This window comes from Python bivittatus, unplaced genomic scaffold (assembly GCF_059951505.1).
Source record: "Python bivittatus isolate LINGU-HERP-01145 unplaced genomic scaffold, Pbiv_v1 ctg000980_np1212, whole genome shotgun sequence".
In the NCBI taxonomy this organism is placed as follows: Eukaryota; Metazoa; Chordata; class Lepidosauria; order Squamata; family Pythonidae; genus Python; species Python bivittatus.
The window spans coordinates 55,087,587-55,101,183 of record NW_028277125.1 but is presented as its reverse complement, the minus strand read 5'-3'; the positions used below and the strand labels follow the sequence as shown (position 1 = coordinate 55,101,183).

Genomic DNA, 13,597 nt, shown 5'->3' with positions numbered 1-13,597 from the left:
ACTAATATAACGATCATGCATTCAGATCTTGACAATCATCTCTTGGTCTGGATTCAGTTTTACAATTGTGACATTTTCAGCAGGTGGCATGTCCTAACATCAGTACTGGTACAGGGCAGTATATAAAGAGTTTAAATAAGCACTCAGCAGCTTTGGCTCAGTTGTTCTGGCTTCTTCTGTAACTGCCACTTGAGATAAAGCTATAATCCACTTGTCCACACAAACATAAGTGTCAGATCTAAAACATTATACTGGGAGCTAGCATTCCAGATAATACCCTCCAGAGAATCCCATGTAAGCCTGCTCAGAACAAATCCTGTTGAATTCAATAGGACTTACTTTCCAGCAAACCTTGTGGAACTCAGTGGGTCTTACTGTTGAGTAGGTATATCCAGGTTCACGTTGTTATTCTATCAATTTCATTTCTTAAAAGGGAAAATTTATTTTCAAACCAAGAACATTTAGCTGCTCTGTGTAGTAATTCAATTAGTTTACAGCAGATTCCCAGTGACAATGAAAAAATCTGTCCCATCCCTTGATGATTTTCCATTGGAAAAATGGAAGGATCCATTCCCTTTGAATGCACTGTCTATGGATCTGATTCGAGCAGTGATCTTGCATGCCTTCTTCGGGTTCGATGGGTGTTCTTCATGCTGTTTTGTCTGAAACTTTTTTTCGACTGATGCAGAAAAGCAGCTTCTTGTACAGACCAAGGATCCTGTCTTGTCCCAGCTTGAAAGCAATTATGACAATTTCCATGCCAACCACAATATAAACTGAGAGAAACAAAAAAAAGTTGGGGTGCTGCAGTTTGACATCACCAAAGCCAATGGTGGTTAAGGTGATAAAACAAAAATAGAAAGCTTCCTCAAAATTTAAGGCTCTTTCCCAATGGGGAAGAACAGCCGCAGCACAGGAGATGTATGCAAAAACAATCAAAGTCATCAGTGAAAAGGGCACATCCAGCTTCTCTACTTCCTTCCCTATGTTATTGATGTTGCTAATCATGTGATTCACCATTGCTCCTTTGTCTAATTCAGGACACGAATTCCATCGTTCAAATCTGGTCAGGTTTGGCGGTGTAAGAAATGCATTTTCTCTGACAATAAGCCTTTCAAAAATCTCAATGTTTTGATACTGTCCAGGCTTTTTCTTAAAGGAAGAATTATTTTTCAAAGCATCCCTAATATTTAAAGGTTCAAGAAGAACTATTTTGGTTGGCCCAAGGGAAGCTGAGCCTCCTTTGGAATCAGGGTTTTTCTTACAACAAGACCCAAAAGAAAGCCTGGCTAACACTTTGGATTGCAGTTTCCGGGCTCGATTGTAAGAGGTGGATAAAATAGCTGATAGGATGTCGCCCATGTCAGTAAGGACTAGGAACATGAGAGGTATGCCAAACAATGCATACAACATGCACAAGTATTTCCCAAGTCTTGTCACAGGATAAATATGACCATAACCTGGAACCAAACAAAACCAGAGAAAACTGTTTAAATGTTATTTGCTTTTCTACGGCATTTCAGTCTGAACAAAGCTAATGAATATGCATATAATAGATGCTTTTTGGGGGGGGGTATGGTTTACTATTTTATTAATGTTATATTGGAGCATTAATTGTATAACTTCACTAATTTTCTTTGTCCGCTTATGGATATTATCTTTTCTGAAAACACGTCTTTGCTATAAATAAATAAATAAATAAATAAATAAATAAATAAATAAATAAAATGCATACAGTAGCCTTTTAAAAAAAATGGCATCTATTGCCTGCATTTAAAATATGAAGACAAATAATAAAATCCTACTGCTTCCTGGTCTTTCCATTACAGATGTTACAGCATTTTTATAGTGAACATGGCATCAAATACAATGTGTTTATTAGCTGTGCACTTCGATACTTTTTTCCAAGAAGGGCTGTGCAGACCAGAGTTTTCACTGCAAAACTCCCTCTGGACCTGCAGCTCAAAGCACGGGGATGCCACGTGCTGTCAAGGCCCTCCAAACAGCAAAGCCCCCCACCTGGATCCTGTGAGCCTAATTGTTGCATAGATGTTGTCCTTTGAGAAGTATTGTTAAATATACAGATACTACAACCAGTTGCAATATGGAATGTGGATTCTAGCCACCTAAAAGCTTACTTTTGTTAGGCCTGGCTGATTCTGAAGTTATCACTTTTTGCATCTGTTATTTAGCTCTGGTATGATGCCTTGCGATTTGTTTCTTTGTTTTAGAATATTGGAATATTTCCATAGTTTGTGTGGAGCTTCGCCCCCTTTCATATAAATCTGCCCGATCACTAGATCATCATCAGAGGCCCTCCTGTTATGCCACTTCCTGTGGATGCTCATTTATCATCAATCAAGAAGTGGTACCTATCTACAGAAAACTCTCCTCTAGAGATAAAGTGCCAAAGTTATTAGTATTTAGGGGCATGCTAAAACACACACACACACACACACATTCATTCACTTTGGCATTTCACATTTCAGTATGGCATTCCTCTATCTGTGTCTGCACCTGTGTAGTTACATGTTTGATGTGTGATCTTTGAATATTCCTAAGTATAGTAATATTTTCTCTGAAAAAAATATTAATTAATAAAACAGATTGTGACCGGCCTATGGTTCCTGACTTTTACAGCCCACCCTTGCATAGAATGTATTTTCTGATCCCAAATTGCTAGAGAGCTGGATAGAGCAGTTTCCCTGACTCTGCCTTCTTCATCCCCAGCTGGCATCCAACATTCATGGAGAATCCCATGTAAAGCTGTGTTATATAGAATGCAAAATCCTAGCACTGTGGTGAAATTTAACACTCATCATGTCAGTCAGCTGACCAAAGACACAATTAGAAAGCCAAAGGGTTGCACGTGGGAACCTTTATAATGACACACACACCCCTTCCACTGTCCCAATTTTGTAGCCAAGGTGATGTGTGTGTCCTGTTAAGCTCCAGATTCCTTCCCTTCTTAATTTTCACACCTGTAAGCAGTGCCGAGCAAGGCTGATTTTCAAGCTAGAGAGAAAAGCGAATTGCTTTAAGTGTCTCTCTGTCTCCTTTTTGTCCTTTAATCATAGTCATCAGAAGGGCTTAACCCAGGTGGTGTTCTAAAAAAGTATCCGCCCAAATATTAACAATTTTTGTCTAAGCCATAGTGAGAAAGAATATTGTTCTTCTTTCCACTTTCAAAGAGTTTGGCTTCTCCTAGATAACCCAAAACATTGCATCCCACTACTGCAGTGTTGTCCAAACTTGACCACTTTAAGATGAGTGGACTTCAACTCGCAGTGTTGACTCGCAACTACTGCAGTGTTGTCCAAACGTGGCCACTTTAAGATGAGTGGACTTCAACTTGCAGAATTCCCCAGCCAGCCATGCTGGCTGGGGAATTCTGGGAGTTGAAGTCCACTCATCTTAAAGTGGCCATGTTTGGACAACACCGCACTACTGTCATTGGCTATCTTTGACTGACAGACTAATCCAGAGCTACTTGCCTCCAAACAGGCCCTAGTTCATGGATCAATGGCTATTAGCCTTGATGGCAGTGTGACTCCCTCTGAAGGCCATCTGCTAGGAGACTAGTGGGCTTCCTTGTGCAGTTAATTGGCCACTCTGAGGACAAACTGCTGGACTAGATGGGCCAGAGGTCTGATCCAGTAGGGCACTACTTATGCTCACTGCTCTCAGGATTTGGTGCCTGGACTGGAGTGGAAGTTCAGAGCTTTTTAAAGTATGTCTGAGATCCAAAGGCAGAATTTTCATTTGAGCATCCCACAGACACACACTTCTTCCCACTGCATCCTGTGTCAACTTAATTCTTTTCTCCATTACTTTTAGTCACTGAAGTCAGTGGATAAGTAAGCAGGAGCACATAGGGAAACCTAAAAGAGCGAATTTATTTATTTATTTATTTATTTATCAAATTTATACGCCACCCATCTCACTATATAAGTGACTCTAGGCGGCTTACAAACAAAATAATGGTGAAAGTCATACTTAACTAACTAGATTTATTGTACTAAACAAAAGTCTTGAAATATGTAATGGTTTCCAATACAGAATCATACTTGGAATGAGTTTCCCTTCAGGTGTGAAGCAGGAACAACTCTGCTTTTTGGCCTGTACCTATGAAAAAGGCTCTGAAGAAGGTAAAAAGAAGTGATGGGTGGAGGATTGTACTTTTGGAGCAGGGGGTCGATATATTTTGGGCCCTTCAAATGTGGTGAAAATGTCGGTAAAAATAATTTTGGCTGGTTCAGACTAACTATTGTACATTTTCACTAATTTAGCAGTCATGGAACTATGAAGTTGAGATATTAGATATGAACTTCTATAACAGCTGTGTCTTTGTCTACTCATAGATGCAAAGGCTCCCTCCTGGCAAACGTTTGCAGTCCGTGTATGGTTGCTTGAGGAAGGGACTAAATCAAATGTCCCCGGCATGAGGATGGCATTCCACATCCCCTGTTCATTCCTTTCATAGGCAAATTTCTTAATTTCCCTTTGATAGGTTCATGGGATTGGCATTCTAGTAACTCTCTAATTTTTCATTTTAAAACCTGTTCTCTTTCTTCCTTTTCCTTTTAGATTCCTTGAAGTGGAAAAATATGACTGTTTTAAATGTACAAAAATAAAGGTTGCCAGTATGGGAAGGGTTATGGTTCATTGGGTAGTAGAGCACATGCCTTGTGTGCAAAAGCCTCAGCTTTAAACTCTAGCATAACGTGGAAGACCTCCATTATTAAAATGAGATCCTAGAGAAGTGTTGCCAGACAAAGTCGGCAACCGAGCTAGATAGCCTGCTAGTTTGCCCAGATCTTCCCTTGTTCCAAACGCATTTCATATTTAATATTCTACACAGCTTTAGTGGATCCAATGAAACAGATTCACAGAGCAGTCTTATAAATTAGGAAGCAGCATCAATATAGAAAAACTTCTGTAAGGTTTACAGGTTAAAGGTTCTTAAAGATTCTGTAAACCGTCCAGAGTCGTTTCAACAAGATGGGCAAATTTGATATATAAAATAAATAATAAAATCTAAATAAAAGCTTATATGGCTAAAGATAAGCTTATTGTAAAAATACTTTGGTTATTATTCAATCACTTCTGACTCTTTAGGTTTTAATGGACCATAGTTCTCAAGAAAAGTTTGTCATTAACTGCTTCTTTGAATTCTTGTAAGCTCATGCTTATGATATCAGTGACAGTATCTAGCTATCTTGTCTTCTGCTGGCTTCTTTTTTTTTTTCCCCATTAACTTCATTATGAACCCTTTTCCCCAGTAGTTCATTGGATATTTTCTGATTTGAGCAGCTCATTTTCAGCATCTCATGGACCAGGGTTGTTCTACAAGTTGTGGTAAAAAAAGTCAAAATGGTAGCCATGATGGTACAATCCACGCTTTATCTGTTTTTTATGTACATTGACCATACCTGCAGACATCCCTAATATAGACATTTTCTTGGCTGTGATTATCCACTAGCAGAATATGCGAGTGCGCTGGACTGTGATTAGCCTAGTTTTTCATCTATGATCTGCCCATCATAGGTGTCTCTTCTTGGAAAATGTTCTCCCAAAAATATAGCTCACAGACTCATTGGGGTATGCAAACTCCTTCACCACTACAGGGTAATGATCCATAAAGGGCTAAAAATACTAACATTTAATTATAATGAAGGATTTTAAAATGATTAAACATTATAAATCCTATTGGTAAGGAAGGAAATGAAAATAAATATATGAAGAATACTATCAATAGCAGCCTTAACTCTGTCCACTAAAATGTCTGTCTGGCATCGGATGCAACAGATCAAATAGTGTCAGCCCTGAGTAATAATTATTAAAATTTCATTCTGCTGTTATTTGGCTCCTAATGAGTTGAATATAATATATAATAATGGCAATTTTAACGGTTGGATGTTGCAGACTGAAGATTATTTTCAGTGTAACAACCACATCCTGTTGCCCATATATTTTGGAAGAAAATTGTAAGAAAAATCAATACAAAGAAAAACTGTAATTTACCATTAACTCCAAATGCTTTATTGCATGGATTTCTATGTGATTATGTATCAACATTTAATATTTTTTTTATATTGCTGCAAACAATAATTACAAAATATTGACACAATCTCAAGCGAGAGATTACTGAAATATGTAAACAGCAAAAGTATTAAAATTCAGTGACATTCTGAATTTACAATGGTAAGCAAATGGAGAAAAATGTCAAAAGGATGTTAATATGCATGCAAATCCTTTTTAAAAAATACAGAACACCAATATGCCATTTGTCAGCCACAAACTATTGGAGAAATCACTATTACTATATGTATTGTATATAAGCATGCATATACAGTTTGTAAATTTGATTCTTAAATCAACTTAACTTTATTAATTTACAGCCAGAACCTAAAAATAGATCTCTATAGCAGAAGAAGAAACTGTTTACAGAATATTAGTGATATTCTAACAGCTCTCTAGGAAAATGTAATAAAATAGAATATGCATGTGTGTGTGTGTGTGTGTGTGTGTGTGTGTATACACATATATGTTAGAAAAAATATATATAAAAATAGGACATATATATAGAAAATAGAATGAACACACAAACACACACACACACACACACACACACACAGAAGTTTGGTTCCCTAACCGTCATAAGAATCAAACATAAAGTCTCCTCATAACAGTTGCAACTGAGCAAAATTTTGCTGCAGTTTTGGACATTTCAATGGAGAAGCCAACAAATAAAAAGCAAGTGACTTTAGTTTCGGACTTATATCTCTCCTCCATCTGTGTTAAAGATAAGGCCATGAACCTTACTAACATGAGGTCTTTTCGTGTGTGAGGCAAAAGTAATTCTATAGAGATACTTGGGAAAGATGAAGCAACCATGAAAGAGGTCCTTGAGATAGTATGATGGAATTTTGGATCTGCAATTCTGTACGTCTAGAACAAGGGTTTTCTATTTAATTATTTGCACGGCTTGTCTCTTCCAAGTGATATTAGGAATGAGGCTAAAAAGCCACAGGAAGATGGATTGTTAGCCATTCCTTTCTTCCAGTGGAAGGAACCATATCAGCCAAAGTAAGTTGAGTCAGCAATGTACCCTAAAGGATTCTCATTCAAACTGCTATAGAAGGCCATCCAAGTTCTAACCAAAGCAGCACATTTGGAGTTCAGTAGAGACTCACAATAAGGTTCTGATGAATTTGGATAGTTTAAAATGTGAATGATCAGAATATGCACAGAACTGGGCACCAAACAACAGTAGGCTTAATACCTTAGTACAGAAAATTTAAATGGCTGCAGAGAGTAATATGTTCCCATTGGAGCTGGCAAATGTAATGACTGCACTGAAAGCTTTGTGAGTTTAGGCTGTGATTTCTTGAGTTTGCTGTATCCAAGAAGTAGATGACTAGAAATAGATACCTAAATATTTAAACACCTTTATTTGCTTGATGGGCCTGCAACTAGATATTTCCACAAATGCTGGCAATGTCGCTTGGTGAAGAGCAACATCTTTGTTTATAATTTATTTCTATAATACTCATATGAGTAAGGTTCAGTGCCTTATCTTTGACCCTGATAAAGATATAATAACAACCTTATTTCTAGCTCCTCAGTTCGTCTGCAGAGCATGTGCTGGGGATATTATGACACTACCAGACTGAATGGAAATGAAATGTTTAGCCCATTCTTTGTGGTTCATTTTTGACATTTTAAGCATTTTTCCTCTTTGCTCTCCCAGTCGGAAAATCAGCCCAATTTCTTTGAGTTTTCAAGGATGTAGTTGGTGCTCTAAGCATGTGTAAATAGATGCCTTATCTATTTTGCCTCTTAAACCCACCACCACCACCTAGAAATGAAAAAGGGATCTAAAAATTCATGCCAGAGGGTCTCTGTTACCTACAAATGGGAAGCGTAGGCCTGCCTCAAGCAGGCTAGAATTACTCGTTTCTGTATGTTATTGAGCTGCAGCTTTCAGTAGCCCGAGTAGCCCTCAGTAAGCATGGCTGGGTGAAGTGATGTTGATATTTAATTGTAATTTGGCAACATCTAGTGGGTTATGCGTTTCCCACTTCTGTTCTAATTGAATGATAGAACAATATCAGAAGTCAGTCCCATTAAGTCTAATGGGACTTACTTACAAGACTTTAGGTTATAGACTTAGACTGCATTAACTCTCATCACTATCCATCATAAACTATGTTTTATTTATTCCTGCAATTAAAAATAAAGAAGGCAGAGCAGAAGCCTTGGTGTTGCCCAACAACTGTTAAACACTTGGACAGCAAACTGAGCAGCAGTATGGGTGCCAATTATGAGAAGACATACTATATTTCTATTTAATTAAAGTAGTTCATTCCAATTTTAATGTGGACTTTAAAAAATTATATATAATTTTTATAATCCCCAATTGGTGTGATGAACTTTCTTTTTGGGGTGGTGAGATATAAATGGCCACTCTGTTTCATAGGTGGAAGAACTACCTATCAGCAAATATGATAGGACTAAGGCTGTTTACATCTTTGAAGGGGCACTTTGAGTTATCATCTATTGGAGTGAAAGGCTCCTTCAAAGCAAATGTCATTTCACTTCTAACCAGTAGAGCAGAGCAGTTGCAGATCTTCACTTCATAAAAGTGGCTTCTGTGTATGCATGGAAGTCACTGTTAATGAGGCAAAGCAACCAACTGGATCAGCTCTGCCTCAGTGTTTCATTGAGATGGAGCTACCTGTCTTCATGAGGTAGGTTGTCATGGCAAGATGGAATAATCTGCTTTCACTAGGCAAAGCATACTGTGAATAAGTCATTTGCCCCTAATAAGTACTGGGCAGGGTAAAAACATCTGGAGAATTATCAAAGTTCACAATGATGTTGGAACTAAAACATAACACATATACTACAAATTTTTGTAAGGAAATTAATCATATTCTTACATCTGTATCAGTCTGTCCTAATTTTACCTTATGACTTGTTCACATAAGTACACAATACAAAATATTGACATATCTAACCAAAACTGGAAAAAAAATTAATGCATTCTGAATAAAGGCATCACAACGAAGCAGAAGGAAGAACAAATCTACAAGTGTCTCTTTATCTGTTGTGCCAGGAAACAGTAATCTTTGTTAGTTGTTACTGAACAAATGGTGCAATGTTAGCATCTTAACTAGAGTTTCATTCATAATTTCTGTTTTTCAGAAACCAGGAATTTTAGGAGCAAGAACCCCACAGCAAAAGAATGCTTTAACATTTATCTTTGGTCTAAAAATTAAGTTTTGCAACAAAACAGTGAAAATAATACACAGTTGATTTAAATCAGTCACAACAGGCAAAATGATAACATGTGGATTAATTTTTCCTCTATCAATTTCCTTAAGCATTTTTCTTCATTCAAAATCTATTGAGAAACTCTTTCTGATTTTGTTCTGTTTGATCTTAAAGATCACTTAGGCTCTATTACAATCCAAGGCTGATCTTAATCAGGGCATGGAAGCCAAGCAGAGTAGTTACTGGATACCAAGGAATGCCAGGGCTGTAAGCTAAAGATCCTAGAAGAAGGCAATGGCAAATAACTTCCAATAAAACTCATGGGTGTCATCAGAAGTCAGACTCAACTCTATTATGACTCTAGGACATATTTGAGGTAAGTGTACAAATATGCATTGGAAAACAAGAAGCACATTCACACCAGCCAATATGGGTGAGAGAGACAAGCTGCACATCAGCTCTAACTCCTTGACTGACCTGTGTTGAAAAGTTTGGTTTGCAGAAGGATTCCACCTAAGTTTACTCAAATGGGGAACCTTGTTTACTGAGGCTCTCAATCATAAATACAGTTCTTACATCTTCAAGGAAATGCAAGGAGATGTCCACTACAACCATCTCAGGTCAACATAGGGAAGCTGAAAATGTTGGCAATAGGTCTGACAATGGGTCTAGCACATACTGTATGTACTTGTCCTTTTATTCATATTGTACATTATTTGGACAAAATATTTGCACAGGATTTGGGGTTCTGGCATGATCAATAAAAATCCTGATAACTTTATCTCATCTTTGAATGAGATATTTAGTTGGTGAAGCTTCATGTCCACTGATGACATTTTCTAGGAGGTCTTACTTACTGATGTAATTGCAATACACACTTACTCAAAAGTAAATCCCACCATGTTTGGCAGGAGCTACTTCCACATATCTGTGAACTGAAAGACAGTTGTAGATGTCTAAATTAGTGTTGTTATTCAAATAATTTGGGGCCTTGGGTCACACATGCTGACCTTAAAGGGCCATGAATCTCATTGAGACTTTTTTCTACTTCATCTTTGATTAGATTAAGTATGTTTATTGCAAAATACTTCATGTAAATCATACTGACCCACTGTTGTGAAGACAGTGCAGCAGAAAAAGAGAGAGCCAAGGAAGGACCATTTCTTTGAGGGATCAATAAACCATGCAAAGTCAATTTCATTGATCAGGTCACGTGTTCTGTTTGTAAATATCTCATTGTTGGTCTCATTATCTGTTAATTAGAAAGTGAGATGCTGTGATTAGTCAAATGTTATGGAAAATCAAAGATTACAGACTACCGCTGTGTTATTTCAACAGAACTATGACATGTTGTGGCAATGAAAAATTGGCGGAGGGGGGCGCTTATTTAAACCACATACATCTTCTATTGACAGGAAACAATTCCCTCTGATTTTGCAGCTTTCCTCTCTAGTTCGTGTATGTGGCTACTCTATAGTCATTCAATGTTGAGGGAAATATACACTTCATTGGTCATATATGCTCCAGAATTAGCCCCTGGTATTAACAAGAAAAACCACTTTACAGATTAACTTCTTTCTCAGAGTAATGGCTGATGACATGGAGAAAATGCTGAGGGAATGATAAGAAAAAAAGCAGATTCATTTAACATTACTAATAAAAAGTATGCAAAAATACTATTACTTAACATTTAAAAAGTAAAACAATCTTTAAAAAACATTCCTGGCATGTTCATTTTCCTTAGGTCCCACTTTCAACAATGATTATACTTATGCCAGATTCAATCTCCTCACGAGTGCTGCATTCTCAAATGGCTCCATTATTCCCAAGGGACTAGTGGAGGTATAAGGAATGCTGTTAGGATTAAAACATTTAAGATCTGCTCTTCGTAAATGCTAAGCACAATCTATGTGAGAATAAGTTTCTAAATCATGCTTTGTTCTGTAGCTCTTTTTCACATACCCGTTTGTTCCACAAGTCTTATCAAGCCGGGGGGGGGGGGGGGGATCAGAGAGCAAATCTGCCTGCAGAAGTAAAAAATCCTTTCTATTTAAGCAAGAAAATATAATATGCTACAGAAACTCAGGTTCCCACAGTTATTTACATATTCAAAACAAGAAGAGAATGAGCGTCTATTTGGTGCAATTCACTTGGTTGCCCTCTCCGCCAACTGCTGCAAACTCATACCTGACAAATCCTTTGAAAGATTCCACAGTCTCAGCATGAAGCTCCTGTATGCTTCACTTTCATGGCTCTGTCTGCAGCCTTCCACATGAGAAAACATGAGAGCTCCCAGAAGGGCATAGACCACTAAAGAACAAATGAAGCAAGCATGGGGAAAGATAGCCCAGAATACTTGACAGCAAGTCCTTTCCTTTGGCTGGGAAAGAGATGTTTTTGGCTTCATCTCCCCAAAACTTTGCATCAACAAGACCAGAAAGGTTTCATGAACAGAGAGAAAACAAGTCTGGAACTCCAGTAGAGCCTCTTCTTGACCAATGGAAACCTGTACCCTACTTCTGTTTCATAGCTAAAGAGCTCCTGGTTTTATAGCTGGAGTTATTCTTACAAAACCCAAAGAGCTGGATGGAGATTGCAACCAATTGCAATTTAAAACATCTGTCAGATGCTGATACATTGTGCAGAAGAAATATTGATTGCCTCAAGTGCTGTAATGCATGCATATGACGAGCGACTATACGCATCACGGGTTATCACCACCTGATAGCTGAAGGAAGAGGCTGTTTGTCTATAGGGCAATGTAGCTTGCAAAGCCCTGCCCTTTGGCAACAACCAAAGCAAAATTTCCAGTAAGAGAAGGCAAATAGCAAAGAATAGATAATGAGTCCATATAAGCAGGTAATGGATCTCAGTACGATTGGGGATATTCCCCAAGGAGTGAAGATGCAATTTCTAATTTTTCCAAGAAAGCTACTAGATCTCTACCACCGTATAGACTTCTTATGTGGAGGCTGTATAAAATAATACTTACCGCTCTATCTCCCTGTCCTCCCCTGCTCCCAGCCCACTTTTGAGGTATTTGCTCTGTGCACAAAGTCTGTATCCTGAACATACATGAGTTAGACTTCGTTCATTATATAGAATTACCCCAGAGTATACTGCTTGGTGAAAGAGAGAAAACATATCCTGTCTCCAAATCAACTTTTCTCCAACTTTATATCAGTTTGGGGCAGATATAAGAGCTGAGCTTTATTTTTGTAATTTATTTACTAAGACAGGTGTATCCCAACCTATCCCAAAAGCACCATTCAGTTCAGCTGACAATACTTCCCAATTATGAGCAAAAGTTATAAAAGCAACAGTATTAAACAAGCATCCAAAGAAACTAGGTTGATAGTTACAACCAAAACACAAAAGTATTACCTACCATGTTATCATAGAAGCATGCCAGAATAAAATTAGTTTCAACAAGTGGCAAGAAACAATTACAATCAACTATACTTCATAGGACAAAGTATTCCATCACCTGAGTGCAACTATTGAGAATACTGTTTGTCCCATCATATTCAAATTAAGAATATTAAGAATGACAGCTGTGCATACCTTCATTCAATGTTCCAAGATCAGAAAGTTAGTCATGGCATGAGCTATGTGTTTTTGAGATGGTGTGGTAATCCTTACTGGTAGTGGTGTGGCCAGGCCCAAACTTTTAGTCATATGGAATCCTGGGTGTTTTCTGAGCTTGGCTGTTTGCTTGCAGACATTTCATTACCCAACTAGGTAACATCACCAGTGCAAGTGAGTGTGGGGTTTGCTCCCTGTTTATATACAGTTTTTGTCATATCTCTGATCTGGGCTTGGAACAATAGGGAGTTGGCAGGGATCACGTTGTTAGTTGTCTTATTGTCAGCTGTCGTGAGGCTATGAGCTTTTTCAAAAGTTTCTTTTGTCTTCTAGCATAAAGATGTGCTACTTTGAGAACATTCTTTTAGTGAGGAGAACAAAATTCTGTGGACAAATCTAATTCAATTAATTCTACAGATAAGTGCAGATTAGAATGTGTGTAGTTTCTTGGATCGCCAAAGTTAGGGAGCTCTTTCTCTGAATACTGAAAAGCTTTTAGATAATCAATACCAACTCTCCTTGCATTATTTTATCAATGAGCTGCTTGGATGCTCATTAGATTTGGCAACTGTACTTCAAGCATTAAGTGCTCATGTTTCTATATCCATTGTTTATACATATGCAATAGGGTTCACTCCCACCCCCACCATCATCACCATGAGAATTTGTGGAACAAAGGGGGCAACCATTCCTACATGGCACAGAATGGTCTTTAGAAAGGAAAAGAGGGCAA

At 37.8% G+C, this 13,597-nt stretch overlaps 1 protein-coding gene across 1 annotated transcript; it reads right to left on the bottom strand.

Moving 5' to 3' along the window:
- Positions 1–202: 202 nt before the first annotated feature.
- KCNK18 (potassium two pore domain channel subfamily K member 18) lies at positions 203–11,704 on the bottom strand. Its single transcript, XM_007437114.2, has 3 exons — positions 11,467–11,704; positions 10,388–10,531; positions 203–1,460 (listed from the first exon to the last, which is right to left on the bottom strand). Exons 1-3 carry the CDS (start codon positions 11,702–11,704, stop codon positions 649–651), a joined length of 1,194 nt encoding a protein of 397 aa, XP_007437176.2. The 3' UTR covers positions 203–648.
- Between the last annotated feature and the right edge of the window lie 1,893 nt (positions 11,705–13,597).

Coding starts and splice junctions, on each gene's coding strand:
- KCNK18 (XM_007437114.2), bottom strand. CDS start 11,704: ATGCAAAGTTTTGGGGAGATGAAGCCAAAAACATCTCTTTCCCAGCCA. Junction 10,532..11,466: donor TCTTTCAAAGGATTTGTCAG/GTATGAGTTTGC, acceptor TCTAATTAACAG/ATAATGAGACCAACAATGAG. Junction 1,461..10,387: donor CACTGTCTTCACAACAGTGG/GTCAGTATGATT, acceptor GTTTGGTTCCAG/GTTATGGTCATATTTATCCT.